Source organism: Pelecanus crispus, chromosome 4, assembly GCF_030463565.1.
Source record: "Pelecanus crispus isolate bPelCri1 chromosome 4, bPelCri1.pri, whole genome shotgun sequence".
Lineage (NCBI taxonomy): Eukaryota > Metazoa > Chordata > Aves > Pelecaniformes > Pelecanidae > Pelecanus > Pelecanus crispus.
In genome coordinates, this window is record NC_134646.1 from 84667815 (window position 1) to 84688395 (window position 20581).

General features: G+C 45.4%; 1 protein-coding gene across 1 annotated transcript in view; it reads right to left on the bottom strand.

The window, feature by feature from the left end:
- SLC4A11 (solute carrier family 4 member 11) overlaps positions 1–20581 on the bottom strand; it is a 90155-nt gene that overhangs the window by 45550 nt on the left and 24024 nt on the right. Inside the window, exons 3-7 of the mRNA XM_075709283.1 lie at positions 20053–20205; positions 9455–9501; positions 4610–4841; positions 3900–3962; positions 3280–3361 (exon numbers count right to left, since the gene is read on the bottom strand). Of these exons, the coding sequence (XP_075565398.1) occupies positions 3280–3361; positions 3900–3962; positions 4610–4841; positions 9455–9501; positions 20053–20205 (577 nt within the window). The remainder of the gene's footprint in view (positions 1–3279; positions 3362–3899; positions 3963–4609; positions 4842–9454; positions 9502–20052; positions 20206–20581) is intronic.

Sequence of the window (20581 nt, forward strand, 5' to 3'; positions counted from 1 at the left end):
ATTTGTCGGGCAGCAAAAGAAAGAATTGGGTGCAACAGGACTTGGCTTGTGATGGCAGCCACTTCTCCTTATACTCTGCACTGGATAAGGGTGGAACCTTCCTCGGGCTTTTTGAGCCACAAAGCTGTGCAACACCAAACCCAATAGCTCTCATAGGGGCTTCTTCCACACCTTTCCTGACCCAGACATGCAGAGCATCCAGTTTACCCTGTCCAGGCTTCGGGTGGTTCACAGGGAACTCTTGAGCACTCTCCTGGCAGTTCCTCTACCTGCTGCAGTCATTGTATGCTGGAGGGGTACCAAAATACCTCCCTAAGCTCCTACTAACAGCAGAGCTTCCTCATACTACATAACTGATTAAGTCTGAGGATAACAGTTCAGCACTCCCTGTTCTGGGACAGGTCTGGCTATCCTTCATCCCAAGCTCTCTAATGAAACAATCAACCAGCAGCTTCACAGTGAAGCAGCAAGAGATCTCTGTGCCAGTTTGTGTCTTGCTCTTCTGCAAATGTTATGAATAGCAGAAACAGTTGTGTCCATGGTTTCTTAGGTATGAGATCATGTCCTTGACTGATGAAGCTAATCTGTAACTCTGAAGATTTGCTTTCTAGTTAGAAAACCATCACGTACACAAATACCTAGCAACCTTCATTCTTCTAGAGCTGAAGATTGCTGGTTAGTGGGGCATGCAGCATCATGCTACCCTCAGCTACACAGAATTTTAATGAAGGAGTCTCAAGGCTTCCATAAGCTTATGTACCCTGGTATGGCTTCAGCAAGATCAGGTTTTGGTCAATCTTGACAAAAAATAAAAAGCAGCCCTAAAGTCTATTGTGAATCAGAAACCAGTTTTCCTGAACTTCAGTGGAACATTCAAACCGTGAGATCTTCAATTCCCCAATGGTTTATTCTGTCATGTGGCTGTAGCCCAGATCCATACAGTACATGTGACCTTGCTGGCAGTTCAATAGACCTGAAACTGTCAGGAAAGCATCAATTCCAGCAGCAGAATAGCTATTTCACCCTAGGTTTTCCCCACTGCTCTTCCCACTGAGGACAAGTCAGATAAGAAAGAGCAGCCCTCTCTCCAGCACAGAAGATTTTTCTGTCCATTAGGAATGCTCTTCTGCAGCCAGACTCTGCACAACTGGGTGAAAATCCTAGACAAGTTTTTTCTTTCTGACTCTAAGCTAATTTTGGCTTTAATATTTCCCCTCAAAATCAATGCAGAAGCAGCACTACCAAAACCGTATCTCTGAGCTGCTCTTCCTCATTAATATAATCCTATCACAATATTCAAGCCTCTCTCATCCACTAGGAATAAAAAGTTAGTTAAGGTGCACAAAACCCAGGTGTGCTAATTTAAAATTTAGCAAAGAATACAGACTAAAGGCAAGGGTGAAGAACAGCACATATCTTAAATGTTCTTCCCACCCAGATGGAAAATTTTTTCATCAATAAATTCCTTTTACTTCAGAGTTTTGGAAGTTGTTTTGCAATCCGACTTAAGAAAAATGTAAGATCTAAAAATATGGTTCACAATCTGTTGCACAATAGCTACAGCAGAAATACAGTGCAATAATTAGATAATTATATTTAATAACTCATCACTGCTTTCCCACCACTTTCTTCTCCCTCTTCAGAGTAACAAAAGGAAGAAACAAGGAAAGTTTTGCACAAGACACCTTCAGGCTGTAAGCTTATTTTTCAAATCATGTCTTGTCATGGAAGCTAGTATTACTCACATGGATGCATTTAAAGCTTTGGCACACTTTCTACACAAAGGCTGAACCTACCCTTTTCAGCTTCATGTATATAATCACAACATTTGTATCCGACCTCTAAAACTACTTTGTTATTAAGTCAATGCTCTCCAAAGCCATGTCATATGCCACGGTAGAAACTTCTACCCTTCCTAGAGTAGGATGCACATATCCTTACTGCTGTTATCCTACCTGTGGCATCCAAAGGGGAGAAAACTGCTCAAAAGCAGTTGGGTTGATCGGTGCAGAAAGACCATTTTACTGTATGAACTCATTTTCTTCTTTGTGTAAGCTGCTCTGTACATGCCCGGTGTACGAGTAGAACTGACAGTAGCACATGCAGCACAGACATTATCCAGTGCACTTATCTCACAGAACAGAGCCCTAATACGCAGTAGTTCCTTTTTACATAGAAACCACATCTTTCTTTTTCATAAGAGATCAGAAACAAGGCGGGGGGGGGGGTGGGGGTGGGGTGTTTGCTGGTGTTTGGGTTTTATGGGGGTTTTTTTGTTAGTTTAAAATCATCTATTTCTAAGGCAGAATACTCTACATTTTTTCCAGCCATAAGCAGAGGGTAAGAAAAGAAGTAGTAAAGCTATTGTGACAGTTGTCCTAGCAAACCGGCTGTGAAGGCTAAAATATGCACACACACTCCCCAAGTCTTTAGGCACCTATCCAACATACCCCAGTAATTTCTCTGGGAATTAACATATTTCTTGACAACTTGACTTAGAGACCGCATATTCATAAAGTGACAGATGGAACTTAAATCGCATTGCTTTGGTTGGCTCAGTGTCTCAGGTTCTGGCCTTCGTCTGTGAAGGGACACTTTGGCTCACCCAACATGCTTGACTGAGAAAATAATTTCAAAACCCAGTTTTGGTCAAGTGGAAGCTGGGGTGTAGCCACCACATCTCATAAATCCCAGGTGACAGAGTCCTTACTGTCTCAAGGGTCTGCTCCAATGTTTAACAGTGCTGCCAATTAATCAGTGTCTGAATTAATTGTCAGACAAAGTAACCTGTGTCTAAGTAGCGTCGGAATTTCTGACTTCAATTTTCAGTTACAAAGTTTGGGTGTTTTCATCAAAGGACCTAAAAAAAGTCTTTTGGTACAAGTTCCCAGACTTTGGCAGGCAAAGCAGTCCATGAAACCAGTTTGCCTGTCCCTTCCAGAAGTTCCTCTCATTAACATTTCTCAGTAATTAGCATTTTCTGGCTCAGATTTTTTTCAGCATTCTTAGCTTGTTAACACCAGATTTCGATAGCATCCAAGAGCTTAATGCCCTGTAGAGACTGCGGTCATCTCTGCCCAGGCTACTGCTTGTCCATTTGCAAAGAGGAGCGGCCCGGTGGTGAGACTGAGATCCCACATGCCAGGATGGATGCATGGAGAGGGCATCGCCGTCTTGACTTATAAGGGCACATTCTGAACTGCTATTCTATCCAGCAGCAGGAAAAATTACAGGTTTTGAGCAGCCAGTGGATTCGGCTAATCTAACCCAGGTACTTACATGATACAGAGCCAGGACTGCTGATACTGCACCCCTGTGACTGTTGCTGTGACCCCTTGAATTGTATCTGATAAGAGGTGAACTAGGAAAAGAAGAGAGGGAAACATTACAGGCTGTCCATGTTTGATTTGCAACTGCAAATAACATTTCCTTTCAAATGGAAACTGAGTACTAATATCAAGCATACTTATTTATCTGCACAGTGGATTGATGCAAGGGTGGGGGGTGACAGAAAGATGGAAACACTTGTCCTGACACTTTTGAATTCTGTCCTTAAACCACTCACAGCTTGGAAAGGCAGCTGCTTTCTCCTCCCAACATCAACCTACTGCAATATTAGATTATTAGATTAGCATTATTCAACACAGACAGACAGGACTGGAAGAGGTGTCATCTTCTGACTCCTCTGCCCCCTCTCCCCCTCTTCCTAACTACTGTTCTCAGATTATTTTATGGCATTGCTTAATTTTTCTCTATTGGCAGAAAGCCTAAATTAAAGATATTATAAATGCGAAGCTCTAAGACAGGTAGCAAGAAGTAACCAAAGCATGAACATGCTTACTACATGCTCAGGACTTGACATATCTGTTAAACAAATTCACTGAGGCTGTGACAGTTACATTTGAGGTGCGATGTACATGTTTGTATATTCATTCCTGTTGACTCTGAAACATCATGGGTGCCTACAGAGAAACAATGCTTAGTTAAGCTTCTTTACATCTTGGGCTAAAAAGTAGCGTTTTAGACTATGCTATGACATTTGCTGATAGCTTAAGGTGACACATGAGCCAACAACATTGGCCAGGGCTGCCCTCGTTGAGTTTCATGGAGGAAAACAAAGCTCCTCTCACCCCTTCCAGTGGGCTGGGAGCAACGCAAAGGCTCAGCCCTCCCCAACCAATTACTTGTCCAAAGCAGTCAAACTTCCCCAGCCTGCGTGAATTCAGATGCAGAATCACAAGGCAAAGGAGCCATTTCTGAGGGGACACCAGCAAGTGTCTCTTTGCTGAAGAGCATCAGACACTCGTCTGATGACAAGCACAACTAACGGGTCTAAGCAGACAGGACACTCCAGTGCTGTAGACTTCTCACCCCAGAGAACACCACTGTGTGTCATCTTAATGAAATAGGGGCAAAACTCCACCAAAACCATAAAAACCCTAGAGATGCGAGACCCTTCAGCCTGGGTGACACAGAAAAATAAACCCCCAGCGTGACATGCAACATGCAAGTCTGGGGACCACGCAGTAGCGGGTTCAACACACCACCAATGGAAAGGATGGCAACTTAACAGCAACCCACAGGCAAAAGCAAATCAAGAGCTCATTACCATTCCCTTCTCGTGGGGTCCCTGAATCCGTGAATAAAGTGCTCATAATTTTTTCAAAATTGCAGCTTGGCTCCATGTTCTCAGGATCTTCAGCAAAATGTTTCAGCATCTCTCGAAGAACATCATCCAAGGAGGTGGCTGTTTCATCAAGGATGATGCTGGCTCTGGCCAAGAACCCATCCAAGTCTCTGTGCGCTCGGACTTCCTCCTCAAAATTCTTTAATTTCAGGTACTGCGTTAGGAAGAGGTCAGAACATTAGACAGCAGTACACAATACCTAACAGCAAAGGACTAGGATCTGCATAGTCCACAAGCAGACAGTTTTGTTGAGGTTACTGCCACCAAACCAATGATTCTGGAATCACTTTGACCATTCAGATCACATTAAAGAAAAAAAGGAGTTTTGTTATATTATTAATGCATTGAAGGCTTGCATTTTTCAAGGCTTATCCTAACAGAGTCACCATAGGTGAATGCCTAGGCACCATTTACACCCTGACATAGAAAGGAAAATTAAAAAAAAAAGTTTTGTTGCCTAGGATGAAGCACAGAGGTTAGCCTAAAAGCAGAAATGCTTAAGGTAGCATTTAAAATCCTCTTTAGGTTTAAATAATACAAGAAGTTTGCAGAAACATGGGAAAAAATATTTGGAAGAAATGGACTCTGAGCTCAGCAGCATGAAAAATTACCAGTATGCATCTCTGCAGTCTAACCCAATTCTTCTCAAACTGGGAACCATCTCCCCCTGGTGCTCCCAGTTAGGGAGCCTGAAGTGGAAGTCGGGGAATGCCACCCAGCCCCATGACCTTTTTTGATGCTTCCTAAATTTCTACTGCTCCCACTCCCAGGGAAGTTTTCTTGTTTGGTACGTAACATTTAGCTTTGAATCAATGAGAGAAAAAAAAAAAAAGACAGCAGACAGAGGCTGAAACTGTCACATATTCTCTGCTGGTTCCCTCTGCTGTCCGAGACTTATTAGCCTTGAGATGGAAGAAACAGCCACGCCGTATTGCAGAACCTCAACTCCTGTCTGTGTTTGTCAGCTGTGGAGTTCATTAATTGAGCGATCAAACTACAAATGCATCATTCCCATTTCACGGTCCTTGAAAACCCACACACACACAGTTAGCACTCACAGTACTGGTAAACAGGACTGACGGTCCTGTCCTCTCCTTCAACAGCTTAAGATTGAGTGAGGAAATGGGAACTGCGCTTTGTTATAGGAATCTTCTTTCTGATGGGAAACCAGCCAGGCTTGAATTCATGATGTTGAGGACCAGATTGTCAAGATACATTTAAACCCCCAGTTCTCCTTAAGCTCAGTAAGGATCAAGCTGTGAATTGCTTTTACAAGTCTGACACCAAGCTGCCTCCACAACCAGGACCGTGGCACATTCCCCCCCAAGATATGGGGCCACCCCAGAGCCTGAGTCATGGATACCCTCCTCTCACACATACCCACTCCAACCTTTTCCATTTATAGCCTAGACACAGGGAAAAAATGCTAATATCTCACTAATTACTGTAATTATCACAGCAACTATCAAGTTGTCAGTACACATCCATTGCAATTAACACTGTTTTACTTTGCATCAATCACTTCTTACACAGCATCCTTGAAAGGGAGGATTCTCTGAAGGATTTCAGCTCCCACCCCCAAGGCTTTGTTGCCATCTGCTCTTAAGACAGGAGACAGTGACACAGCTACAGTGCAACTCCACCTAAAACAGACCATATACCTGCAAGTGGCCAAGTCAGTCTCAAATTATCACTGCATGAGAGCAGGTTAAAACCCCTATCGCCACCTGTAACACCAGCATGCATGGGGTCACCATATGACCAGCAACCACCTGCCAGAGATAATTCATTTCAGCTTGCCTGGCACACAGAGTCTAACCTAGGGGATAGGTTCAAACAAAGAGGCCAAATGACCTAGACAAGATTTAACAAGGTTGATGGCAGAGGAGGTACCCATGGAGGTATGAGGAAGGTTAAGAGCATCAGGAGTGCCACAGTGCCAAGGAGATTTCAAAAAAAGCAAGAGTGGCTTCATGTCACCAACTCCTCCCATGCACGAGAGAAGCCACCAGAAGCAGAACTAGAAAGTTGAGGGATAGCTGAGGGACAGCAGAAATGAATCTAAGGCATTCAGGAGAGGGCTATTATCTGCCCACATCATCTCAATCAACACTGATTCTCCAGCGAGCTGTGCATGACAGCATCATTTGCTTGTTGTGGCAGGACAGCACCATCAGCAGCTTCCTGCAAGTCATAAGGATTCAGCTCCAGCTCTGCCACAGGCTTCAGGCAATGCTTTGGCTAAATAATTTCCCATGCCTCAGTCCTGTTTTATTCCCCTGCTTCTGGTCCTTTACAGCAAACAGGGGCAAAACCCATCCTTATTATCACTCCCATAACACTGGCGAAGATTTGCACATTAAACATCACAATGCAACTAGTCACCATGAAAGGGTGTAAATACATCTCTCCCTGAGACCAACCAAAATCAAATTAGTGGAAGCACTGGTACAGCAACACCTCAGAGATAGCCCAAACAGAACTGTTCTAGTCAGGACAGACAGTGGTTTCAGGAGAGATTAATGATTGCTCCTTCACAAGTATTTTTAGCTAGATAGTCAAGTCACACCAGGACACTTGATGCTGGAAAATGCTCAGCAAGAAACCTGAGACAGCTGCCCAAAAGCCATTTCAATAGCACTGAGTATCCTTGATTGCAAAGCTGCACATTGCATCATGGCAAGAACAGAGGCTGTTGTGCCAAAGGGGGAAACACATTGAAACAGCCTCCCCCAACTTCAGGCAGCTCTCTTGGCCAAAGTCACACACACTATCTGTGCAAAAAAAGAGCTCTCCCTACTCATCCAGAAGGCCCAAAATGCAAGTTATCTGCTGGGTGGCTGCTCTGGAAGCCACCTCCACTTACAGGTACTGCAAGAACCTTATGAGAAGGTGTGTCCAAAAAGCATGTCCTGAGCAGAGCATGTGCTACATGTGCTGTTGCCACAGTCACTTGGGCCAATTCCCTCAAACACACCATGATGGTGACTAAATAGTTCAAACCATGTCAAGGAGCTTCTCCTTACTTATGCCTACCAAGTGCCATACCAGATAGCAACTTGCCCAAGACACAGATTGCCCTTCCAGCACTCTTGAAGGGGCACAAGAACCACAGGCTACCACCAGAGACAGGGACAACCTAACATGGAAACATCTCCAGACAAAGCTTCTGACCTGACTACTTTTCTGCTAACAATTCCCCCTTGCCAGACACTTGGAGCCATCTCCTCCGTGACTCAGGTCCCAATTTCCTTTGCATTTGAAGTGCAAAATTTCCACTCGTCCTCCCTGGAGACAAAAATTGGCAATAGTATCTTTTCTCAAGCCCTGCTAAAGCATACAAGCTCTCTGGTATTGCTCAACAGCACACTGAAGTGCTCAAGCATGAACTACAGGCCAGAAAAGCAGGAATCCTTCAGCTCTGAAAAGGAAAAATAAAATAAAAGAGACACTTCTGTGTTAGCGGTTTCCAACTATTTCTTATCAGAGGCAGATCCTGCATTTGGGCTTAGAATTTTCACTTTAAATGATTAAGTTCTTAGGTTACTTTCAGTCAAGCGTATACAACTCTGAGAACCTTGGCACTAGTATTAGACAAGACAAATTACTGACAAAGACATTTCCATTCCTGAGTGCAGAATAGCTCATTTTAACTTCTATGACTTAATATCAAACAATGTTTTTTTTTTTTTTGTTGGTGGTGGGTTTGTTCTGGGGGATGGGGGTGTTTTTGAGGGTTTTGGAGGGGGGGGGTGTTTTTTGTTTTTGTTTTTTTTTTTTTTTTTTTTTTTAAACTTGGGGGGAAGGTTTATTCTACTAAAGCTATTACACATTTTCCTTCCCCTACTAATTCAGCCTGCTGAAACACCTTTTCAGGATTTGAGCTGTCTTAGAGGCCTAAAGTAAAGCAGAGTTAAAGAGCTCTCTGGGGGTCTCTGAAAAGCCCCCAGGGATTTGGTACACAGATTTAAGAACCCAAGTTATAACCTTCAACAAAGCCTGCAACATGTGATTTACCAGGATCAGTGATGCTACAAGTTTTCACGCAAGCAGCCAGCCCCTCCAACCAGCAGATGAGGCAAGAGACAAGACAACTTAAAGCACCACGAGCCATGCCGCACACCCCCAAAGACCAAGACTTCATGTGGTAATAAATATCAACCCATTTCCTCTCTGCATACTTTCTGTGTACGTTCACAGTCAGAGGTTTGTAGTAATACAGCCTATATGAGGGGTTTTTCTTGCATTTTCACCTTATCATTATTGAGTCATGGTCTTGAGGGCAAGTATAAACTAAGTGTTGTTCCCTAATCATTCTCCTAGACTGTGTGTTTCCAGGGAATTCACTCCTGCTGAACCTCATGAAGGCAGATCTGATTAGCTGGAATAAACAGGAAACCAAATCACAGCAATGTCTATTGGGTGTTTCTGCCTTCCGCTCGAGAGGAGCTCAGCGGCCTGAATCTCTATGGTTTATGCTTGGATCCCTTTGCAGGCAGCTGCAGAAGAGAAAGTGATGAATTAACATGTCAAGGAATCGTCTGGGATAAAAACCAGTGAAACAATCAGAATTACAGAGAAATTGTTTGGAGAACGAGCAACACATGGCTTTTTAGGTTTAAATAAAGACAGAGGAATTCAAGGAAAGAGGCATTAATATGCCTTCTGTTTTGGCTGGTAAAAACCACCTCCCCACCCCCATGGAATGTTTCAAGATCCTTTTCTCTGCTTCTACATGATGAAAAATAATAAATTAATCCTACTTACCTTCCTTGATGTGTGCAGTAACACGCAGCCAGCACTTTCATTTTCAGCTGGAAAGGGGAAAAAATAAAATAAAATCAGAAAAGGGTTACTATCGCAGGTACCTGACAGGCAGCAGGAACCAAGCAGAAGGTTCAGAACAAGGTGAAGTATCACTCTCTTGGTAGAGGATGATCTCTAGAGAAAAGCAGAGATTCAATTTTTACAACATTCCCCATTGTGGAAGTGTAAACCAAGTGTAGAAGCAGCCTTCGGCATTATCTGATCAGTTGGGGTTTGTGTCTTGCAGCTTTTTGGGGGTTTTTTCGTTTGTTTTTTTCAGATTCCCTATATATTTTTACTCTTCACTTCCCCTGCCACCCTCCCGCCTCCCAAAACAACCAACTCCTAATGCTTTAGGTAACCATTTAATCCAATGCATCGTTTGTTTGATAGATTGAGGCTAAGATCGCATGAGTCACACTCGTTTGGAAGCCATTCTTGTTCTCGTTAAAGAGTCAACAATAACACCCAGGCACTTCCAAAGAAGCTGGCTGCGAGAGATCACATGCAGGGACTAGACGACGAGCACATTAATGTCCTGTCAACTCACCACACTGCCTTCACAAATCTAAGCATAAAGCAAGAGCTCTTGGGAAAGAAAACTGCTGTTTAGAGACTACTAAATGTCACTTAATATGCAGCCAAGATACAGGGATGGGGGTACCCGGGAAGTTTCCAGTTCAAACTTCCAAGCACCAACATTAACATTTTCTTGGCGTATCTACGAAGCAATTTTTTGGGTATAAGCTAAAAAACAAATAAAACCCCATTTTTGCCACAAGCCCACTCCATACTGCTTGCATCCAAGACAGCTTCTCCATAGCATCACTAATACCACAGGTACCGTCTGTGCAACCTTCTCCTTAAGTCTTCATCTTCACACTCTCCAAAAAACCCACAAGACTGAGCTGCTACCAAACTTATACATGAAACACATGAACAGTTCTCATTCAAACAAGCATAGTGACAGCATGGAAAAAACCCACTGAAGACCAGATACTTTTCCAGAGACCAAGCTGTGGAAAAGTACAGAGATGTAACACAGAGTTACAGCTATTAAGATGAGGTTTTTGCTTCCTTTCCAGGTCTGGACTTCTAAATCCTAACCTATAAGAACTGCTGCAATCCCATTTCACAGGCTGACCACACACACAGGCACCTTCAAGCCCAGCCTTTCTACTCTCCAAAAAATAAGCCAACGGAGGATACAATTCACATAAAAAAACCAGAACTCCAAAAAAGCAATCATTTTTTTGCACACAGAAAGCTGCTTTAACCAAAACCATCCCTGATCAAACAGGAATTCAAGTCATGTCCATGGTGGGGTTAAAAGGCTGCAACTCTGCTCCCAGTTTGAGTTGACTGCAGTAGAGAAGAGGGAAAGGATTTAGAGGGAAAGGATTTCCTTCATCTCCCAATAAACAGAATCAGATGGTCAAGGGGCTTCGGTTATATCACCCTACTCCCAAAGTTCACTCGGATGCTGTACATGTGATTAAAAGCATCACTTAACTAGACAAGTCTGCTGGTGCAACGGTCCCAATTATTACTGCTTTTGACACATCTTTTAGAAAACACAAGCTGTTTCATCTAAAAAATGCTATTTATTATTAAAAAGCAAGCACCCAAATAAACCAGAAACATCAAGCGTTTTCCCCAGGCTTTTACATTTGTAGTTCTCCAACACTTGCTTACTCAACTTACAGCCTAATTACACATGCAAAAGTATGCTGGAAGATCTGGAAGCCATAAATATTCATTGAGGAGAAAACATGTTTTGGTTTCTCTGCTCTTGCAAGAAATACTTCTAGAGAGATAAAAAATACCCACAACCCTGAACAACAGCAAGCACGTGCTAAAAAGATATCTGCATATCTGCAGTCTGTCCTTACAGATGTGTGCAAGCGCAACAGAAATTCATGTCGTCCTTTTATCATACAGCAACTCTTGGTTCCTCTTATCAGTTTCAAGAGTATATCAATCCTCCCCCCTGACAGCTCGCTCGGGCACTCATCTTGGATGAGCACCGAGTGCTGCTTCATCAACACAAGCAAAAACATCTAATTACATCTGTTGGACAGGGATCTTTCAAACTTCTCAAAAAAGCCGTTCTGGGTACGGAGGCGATGCTTTGCAAGGCCCAGAGCCTCATTCATCATTTCATCCAAGCAACACACCACTCGGACTCGATCCAGGGAAAGGAGACAGCTGGAAATGGCCACCCCAGTTCCAGGCTCTTATCTTAAAGGCCCATTGGAGTGCTGTAACATTACTCAGGGATAGAAGCAAATCCACTGGAACATGAAAAATGGGGTGGGGAGACTTCACAAGTGCTCTGCTACCTGGCTTACGAACGACCCATTTACTTACTGCGGGGGAACCCACTAGGCAACGTGGGATAAAACCCTGCATGAGGTTGCGCATGACGCATCCTCCAAATCATAGAATGCTTTGGGTTGGAAGGGACCTTGAGAGATCATCGAGCCCAACCCCCCTGCAGTAAGCAGGGATTGAACCTGTGAGCTTGGCGTTATTAGCACCATGTTCTAACCAACTGAGCTAACCTGGATCAGGAGATAGCTTGGCTAAAGCCAAGACCAACCACCACCAGCCTGCCACCCATTTTCTCCTCCTTCATGGCACTATCACTGCTTCCTTCCAGTTGTGGAAGAGCTGAAAAGATCACAGAATCATAGAATGCTTTGGGTTGGAAGGGACCTTTAAAGATCATCCAGCCCAACCCCCCTGCAGTGAGCAGGGACAGCTTTAACCAGATCAGGGTGCTCAGAAGATACAGCACCCTTGACCCGTGCACCTCCATGGAGGAGCCCTTCATGGGGACAAAATGGATAAAAAACCCCATGGATTCACCCTCTACTGACAAGGAAAAAAGCATCCATCAATCACCAGTTATGTCTCATTACCAGGAGTAATAACTAGATTTCACACCCGAACGCCAGGATTAAGCATACTTAAACAGAAAGAGAGGTCAGGGCCATGTAAAATTTTCATTTCTATTTTTGTGGTCCTCCTTGATGGACAAAGCAGGCTGCAAAAGTCTGTTTTAGGCAAGCTAGCTGGCTACAGGCATTATTGTCTGTGCCCTCACACATAGTTAAAGGAGAGCTGCCAGGGGTGGCTGACCTTATCTGTTAGGCTGTGCTCCAGGTTCTGCCCAGGGGAAAACCAAAAAGTCAGCAACACATCTCCGACATCCCCTGGCAGCCACATCAAGGCGACACGCATATCCCGAATTTCTAGGATGCATGTACACAAGCACGCAGCATTACTGAATACGCTACAAGCGACTCGCTGGGAGTTCACTTCAGTTTTAACACCACCAATGAATTGCCAACATCAGACTTAGACTTGTGGCCTCGTGTCAGCACTTTCAAAGCCCTGCCAGGGAACTGTGGCACGCCTCCATTTTTTATTTTGCACCTATAGAAGAACAGGACCCAGCTTCAACGTGAACAAGGAGACTTAATACTTAGAAGCAAGAAATGCAGCAGGAAATTTATTTGCTATGCTCCAAAGCAGCTTCATCCCAGCTGCCCTTGACATAACATCCCTGACAGCAACCCAGAGAAATGAAATCCCCTACTTGCTTCCCCCTCCACCCCCTGTTTAGATAATGACATCTTCTATGCAAAGAGAACCTTGAAAACAAACCTGTGAAAGCCACAAGCCGAAGTTTAAGGCTTTTCACTTTTTGCTTTAAAGAGATCTCCTTTCACTTAAGACCCCCTTTCCATCCCTTCCCTTGTACAGGTCCCCAGTGCTGCCCTTAACACCCCAAAAGACCCACAAGACTTTGGAGCAAAGCCACCGGTGGATGCCTGCAGCATCTTAAGACCATATTTTTCTTTGGGATAAAGGAGTGGAAACTGGAGAGCAGGAACTTTTGGGCTGTGCAGGTGTCAGCGCACATTACTTTAGATCCACATGTGCTCCCCGGTGCATCTGCATGGTAAACAGGCTAATAAATAGGAGCAGAATACTACACTAGCACCTCCATGGTTTTCTCAGAAAAATATCAAGGATATGGTATACGTGGAAGTATTTAAGGTTTAGGTGTTTTTATTATTTAAAAAAAAAGCTATTTTATCTGGGCTTTCTTCAGGGGTCTGAACAAATCTAAGTCTCCACCACTTGTGTTGAACCACATTGTGAGCAGCAAAAACTGTTCTGCTTTTAGAATCTGTTGCCTTAAAAAATAAAAATAAACCCATATCAGCACATGACATGACAGGAGCTTGTTAGGAGTAGTGGAGGTACTGCCAGGGACAAGTTAAAGGTAAGGGATTGCACACGCAGGATCTCAAGAGGATCCTTTGCTTCACTGTCCTGCCATGGATGTGCTGAGTCTGGACTCATCCCCGTCAGACTTGAGTAATTTTGGTTAAATATTGTTAGATAAATAATTGTGCCCCAACTATCTCATATTCCCATGATAGGGTGGTGGGCTGAGCTGCAGCAGAAAGCCTAAAATCAGCTGGGTATGAACCGTCCCTCTTGAACCAACACCCAGGTTAACAGCAGGTGGGAAGAAGCAACCAGCTACAAGTTTCTGGAGCAGGCTGGATGGGGAGGAAAACCTCACCTGAGTAATGCTCAGCACAGACATCACAATAGCTGGGCAGGTGAAGGACTATCACCTTGCACTCCTCTCTCTGGCCATTGCCGGAATTGGAAAGAGAGGCAGACAGCACAGACAGACTGACCAGGGCTCTTGTATAGAGCCAGGGACAAGATAAGAGTGCAGAGCACTGTGTAACTCATCACACCCCCCCAACTTCTCAGGCATGCATGCACTACAAAAGCAAAATCTTTTTTTGTGGAGAAAAAAAAAAGCCACAGTAGGTTTTGTCATTAAGTTTGCGGCACAGGAAAAAGGTGCATTCTTCCATGCCAACTAGAGGGACAGAGTGCTCAAAATCCTGGGGGAAGCTGCCCCAAAGCAAAGAGCAGAGCCACCCGTGCTACCCAACCTTCCCCCCCACACACACCCCCCCCCCCTCCCATGGCTTCATAAGCACCACTTTGAAAACACCCTCGTCAGGAAATTCGGAGGGAGGCCATCTTCCCCCCCGCCCCCCCGTGACACAATCAGTGTATCCACTTTCCATCAGAGTATAGGAAGCTTCAAGAGCCCAACATCCCACGCTGACATCAAACTGCTAAAACAGGAGTTATCAGATGGAACGCGTGGGTCAGCATTGTGCCTTGAGACATAAAAAGGACCTTGGTATTAATGTGAGGAAATGTGACTATTGTATGCAGAATGATACCCATTCAGGCCCAGACCACTTGTCTCTGGACATTACTCTCTCTGGAATATCCTTGGCGCCAGCATCTAGCTTTTCTCCTCGTCCCCTTAAAGAAAAAAAAAAGTCATTTCTGCAGGGGCTGGGCCACGAGTTAGCGCACCGTGTTTTGCTTGCAGCAGCGGTGGGCACGCACGTGAGCGCCTCTGGAGCGGATTACAGGAAACTGTTGATTCTCCGTATCTAGGAATGATCAATTGTCCAGAGGGTGGAACAGGCTTTAATTTCTCATGAAGAGTAAATTGTGTTCCGTTATTTCCCCCCCCCACACCCCAACAAAGCCACATCCTGCTTTCCAATTGGCTTTTTGCTGCCATCAGGATTTTACCTTATTCCCCCCAAAAACTGCTTCAGGCACCCCTCTGCATCTAAAACAACCAGTGTGAGCATCAGCTGTAAGTGGCAACACATACTGCAAGAGTTGAGCAGCTACAGCTCCACAAATCCCTGATAAATTGTGCCCAAGTTTAGGAAAAAAATCCTGTGAAAACCCTTCTGTTGCAATCTGGGGAAAGGAGGAAAAGGCAAATTGTTTTAAAACCCCAAGCTGCAAGAATGAGGTCCAAAGAATTGTTTTAAAATTCCAAACTGCGAGAACAAGGTTCAAACGATGAAAATATTTGCCTGGCTGGCTTAAGGGAGCTGCCAAGCAGATAAGAACGCTGCGACCAACGGCAAGGCTGTGGCCCCGCACACTCTGCGGACCCACTGCAACATGAGAGGCTTGCATTGCCTGTCCACCAACTTTAAGGCTCAACCTAAACCAAATTGCTGCATTTGTTTGCAGGGATTTATTTCCAAGCATGCTGCAGATAAAGCAGCAAGCGGTTGAATCCCAGATAGCACTAAGACAGAAAGGTTAATGTACTTCTAGCTAGGTGAGGGATATGAAAGCAGTTGTAAAGCCATGTACGAGCCCGCAGGCCACTAGGACAGCTAACCTGGTGGCTGTGAAACGAGCAGGGCTTGTAGCACACCGGTCTGGAGAGAAAAGAGGTCCCCTCCGCTGCACACCAAACTCACTGATGCTCCTCATGCTCTCTAGCACAAATTCCCAGGGAATAGAGCACCAAGCTGGATTTTCCACCTGCAGCACAGGAAAGGTAACATCCCTGCTCCTGTGGTTGGGGCTCCCTCTCTGACCTCAGGCAAGGGTGTCAGGGAAAAGGGACTTCGTTCCAGACAGGAATACAGTACTGATTCCTACAAAATTACGTGCAGCAGGACACAGACTTAACATTTTACTTGTACACATTTATTGTGACTTCAGAACAAGTCTCAATCTCTAAAAAGACATCCTGATCCTCCCCCCAAAACGCAGATTCCAGGTCCAAAAGCACCCAGCTTCAAATAAAGACCCACCTTCATGTTGGAGCTACTAACGTGTGCTGAAAACAGAAGTCTTGCCACCAAAACCCAAGCTGGAAGAATGAGAGGCAGAAAAGAATAAAAAAAAAAACCCACACCACCAGCTTTTTATCAGCTACTGCAGGGAAGCAACAAAACACCCATGAGAAAGGACCCAAGTGTCAAGACTGAGAAGCATTTTAGCACCTAGGCATCTGCACTGATTTGGGCTCAATATTCTATGCAACGGCAGCCAGTATTAATTGAAAATGAGATAGGCCATACCTTAAACCCCAGATTTCTTCAAGCTTTCCCGTTTTATACACATCTGTGCACACAGCCCAGCATTTTATGACACTGGTTAATTGTTAGAGTTTTATGGGCCATGCTATGTTTTGTTGGCTCAACATTTAATCCCATGCAGCGATCTTTTTAAGACAGAATTATAGTAAAGTGCATCCAATTATGCTCATAGTGAGCTGCACATCCATCATACGGAGATTAGCAGCTTGACAGGATGATGGCAAAGCTGTCACCACATCTGTAATTCCACTTACATTGCCTGCCAGCACCCAGACCCTGGGGTGTACCAACTCATCCCCTCCCCAGACGGGATTTTTGGATCTTTTAGCCCTAAGGTGGGCAGCAACCTCACAGCAGCTCACCAGAAAAGGTCTCCAGCAAGAGAGAATTTGGACACCATGTTCAGCCAAAAGACCAAACTGTGATGACCAGAACAAACCATGATGACCAGACTCACATATTACAGAGTAGCTACTTATCTTGTTTCAGATCTCCTTAGAGGTTTTTCCTGCTGGAGATTGAGCAAATGCATTTAATGCAGCAAGTGCATCTGACACTAGGGAGCAAATCCACACAGGCAGCACTGGAGAGCCCTCTTTGCAGAAGATGGCCTACCATCAGTCCCTCTCTGGCCAGGCAGCAACTGCCCAAGCCCCAGCAAATGTTGCAATGGGTTGCATGACACAAGAGGGCAATATTGAGCCCTCTGGCATAAGGAGGCCTTTCAGCTCAAAGGCTGCACCCAGATAGGAGAAAGCAAGAAAATGGGATGGGGACAGAAAGATGTTATTTCCACACCTGCTTTTCTGCTGTGTTTAAAGAGCACCAGAGGATCTTGTAGGATCCCGGAGCACTAGCTCCCTTGGCAGTTGGAAAGGAGGTGTCTGGGGGGGGAGGGGAAATATTGCATTACCTGGACAAAACCTACTTTTTTTTTTTTCCAGCTTCTCTTGCTGGAGACAAGCACTGCGAGTACTCAGCTCCGCAGTTTTATTCTGGGAATGCAAAGCCTGAATATAAAACAAAAGAGAGCAGCAGCAATGCAAGGGCATTTCTGAAAAGCATCTGCTTGCAGAGTTGAACAAGGAGCAGTACTCCCAGATACACCTCAGCAAGGGCATAGGTAAACCTCATTTCTGGAAAGAGCTTTGAAAGTTTGTGAAGAGAGGTTTTTCTTCCAGCAGTTCAGGCTACTTGCATTAGCAGAAAAGCTTAAAAAGCTCACCTCAGCCACTTTCAGGCACCTGAGAAGTCAGCTCTCCAGGAGGATCAGCTATGCTCTCTGCAGCCAGAGACTGATTTTAGTATGTATAAAATAAAATCATCACTGGAAGATGCTTCAGCAAAACCACTTCTGAGAAAGAGCTGACAGCCTAGATGGCTCAAACACCTGGAGTCTGAGGAATCCCATGCTTGATGCTCACAGAGAACCACCTGCATTGTGGCTACCTGGACCACTTTGATGCTGTCATGAAAACAAACAACAAGAAAATCTCACCTCACACCTGCTCTTACTGAAAGTCTGGACTTCAGTTCTGCCCAAAGCCCATTCTTTAAAACCTCCATCCTTGCATTTGGAAAGCAGACTCCAGCACATGGGAAGTCCATTTTTCCTTAAAAATCCTAAACATCTCAGCTGAAGAAAAAGAATACAACTAATACCACCGTCACAAACATCATTGCTTGAGGGAAATAAGGAAGCCTTTTTTGACCTGTTTTGAATGAAAAGAAAAACACTTGCAAAAAGCCCAGAAGGACACACAAGGAAAGTCAGCTTCTTCAGACACATAGGAATCCACAGCACTTGCATTCCTCATCCCCGAACAATGCACCCCACGGCATTAAGCCCAGACTTGTCATAGCAGAGTACAGTTCCCCTTAAATCTTTCAATTAAGATGGCATTTGTAAAATTGCAGGCTTGAAAATTGCTGTATATTATTCCTAAGTTAAAGTCACCACTCCGATTCAAAAAGTAGACTTCAAGATAGTCAAGGAGAGGTTCAAGTCATACTTATTCTGCATCACCATTTCCAATAATTGCTCACTAAAGATCAGTTGGGATTTGCTTGTAATCTAAAAATAACTTTGAGCAAGTTTAAAGGACTCTCCGATACTGTGATGCCAAGTATAATCCAGACCCCTCACATTTAATCTCCAAAATATTCGGTGCCCACACAGGCAGGCTCCAGGCTGCCGGGACAAAACCCAGGCTGCTGCCGTGTCCCAGAGCTGCATTTTCCTAGGCACGTAGCACAAAAGCCAGGTTTTGCTAGCCCTCCTCCTTCACCATTTGGCACATGCGTTACAGAGGATGTTGAAGTAGTGCACTAGAGGCAAAAGTAACCTCTAGAGCAATCTAGGGATCTTATTCCTTGATAGCAAGCATTTTTGATATCTTCACAATTTGTGTTAACTAGGCTGTTTGGAAGTCCCCTCCACCTTGCTACCCATGTTGGGCAAAGTTTCTAAAGGATGCTGGCTTGGCAGGGAGTAGAAAGAGCACAGTTTTGGGCAGACATATCCGCATCTGCAACATGGCTGCACAGCCACCTCTCCATTCTCAGCCACCTCTCCCGAGGAGCAGCACAGCACCGGTGCCAGCAGAACCAGCCCGATCCAAATTCCCTCCGCTGATCTGCGCAGCACGCTCTGCCACTTGCTTTTCGAGCAGCTCTCCTTCTACCCCCGCCAAAACACTTGGCCTGTACGAGCCAAGCCACCACCCAAAGCTGACGCCATGGCTCCCCGAGGGTGGAAGCCCCAGGGGTGCGTTTCGCTGGTGGGTTCCCCCCCAGCCCCACACAGCACTGCAGGGACCACCGCCAGCAAATGCCGTCCTCCTCCCCTGCGTGAAGCTGCCTTGTAGCAGGCACGGATCCCACTAAAGCATATTTAGGGGAGCTTGACACCTGGGCCCTCACCTGGAACAGGTAGTTTGTATTTTTAAACAGAGCACGACACCTAACAGCACTTCCCTGTACTGCAGACATAGCTGCGGGGGCCTGACCTCCATCAGAGGTGTCTAACAGGCTGTTTTCATTTTTTCCAATCTGCCTCAACACAGCAGGTAGAGGGATTGCTTGCCACCAGCCAGGATGATTAAACCCAAAAGGCACATGTCCAACCCCAAAAATCCCTCCACACTTACTTCCCTTACTGGCTGCTGTGGAGAGCAGCGACTGACCCAGGCAATCCACAGCTCTGACTCACCTCCAGCATTTCAATTAAAACATGATAAAAAAACCCTCCAAAAACCTTGGGAAGCCCCAGAGCCACGTTCAAGTTATCTACAGGGACCACACACACCAAAAAAATCCCGATTTCTCACTAGAAATGGCTCTCATCCAGCGACCAGGCACAGCAGCGAGAACGACAGCAAGGCCCCGGGCCCCAGACTTGAGGCCTTGCTTTAGGGAAAAGGAAGGAAAAAAAGGAGTCAGGGTGCTTCATACAGATGGCTGAAGACCTGCTCAGCAGCCAGACTTTCACTAGGTTTTAGAAAAAAAAAAAAAAGAGTTAATTAGGCTCCAAATTTCGCAGCGAGCGCGTCTCGCAGCCCCGTTTCGGGGGGCAGGACTCACCGGCAGCATTCGGCGGCACCTCCAGGTTGACGTTGACGAAGAAGCGGATGCTGTCCCCCGAGACGATGGAGGAGTTCACGGCGTCGAAGAGCTCCTCGCCCCCCGTCTCCTCCTTTGCCTCGCAGCCATCGTCCGTGTCGCACTTGAGGTACCCTGCCAACGACACGGGGAGGGCGGTTAGCGGGGACGCGCCGCGGCCCGGAGCCGCCGGGAGGTGGGCGTACCCACCGATCATGGCCGCCGAGGGCTGCAGCGAGGCCTCGGCAGCACCTGGGGCCTTACAAGTGGCTTTCCCTTATGCCTTCGCCTAGTGAGGGCTGAAAATTATAAAAAAAAACATCAGCTCGGGCACATTTTGGGTTGGCCTCAGGCGTGTGTCCAAAGGGTCACTCCGGAGCCTGGCCAGGTGACAGCACAGGCTTCGCCTGCCAGCCTGCTCACCGAGAAAATGGTATGAGCGGCAAATCCAAGGGGATACGCTTCGCCCCTCTCAGATAAAAAAAAACCAGGATGAAAACTTGGACTGGAA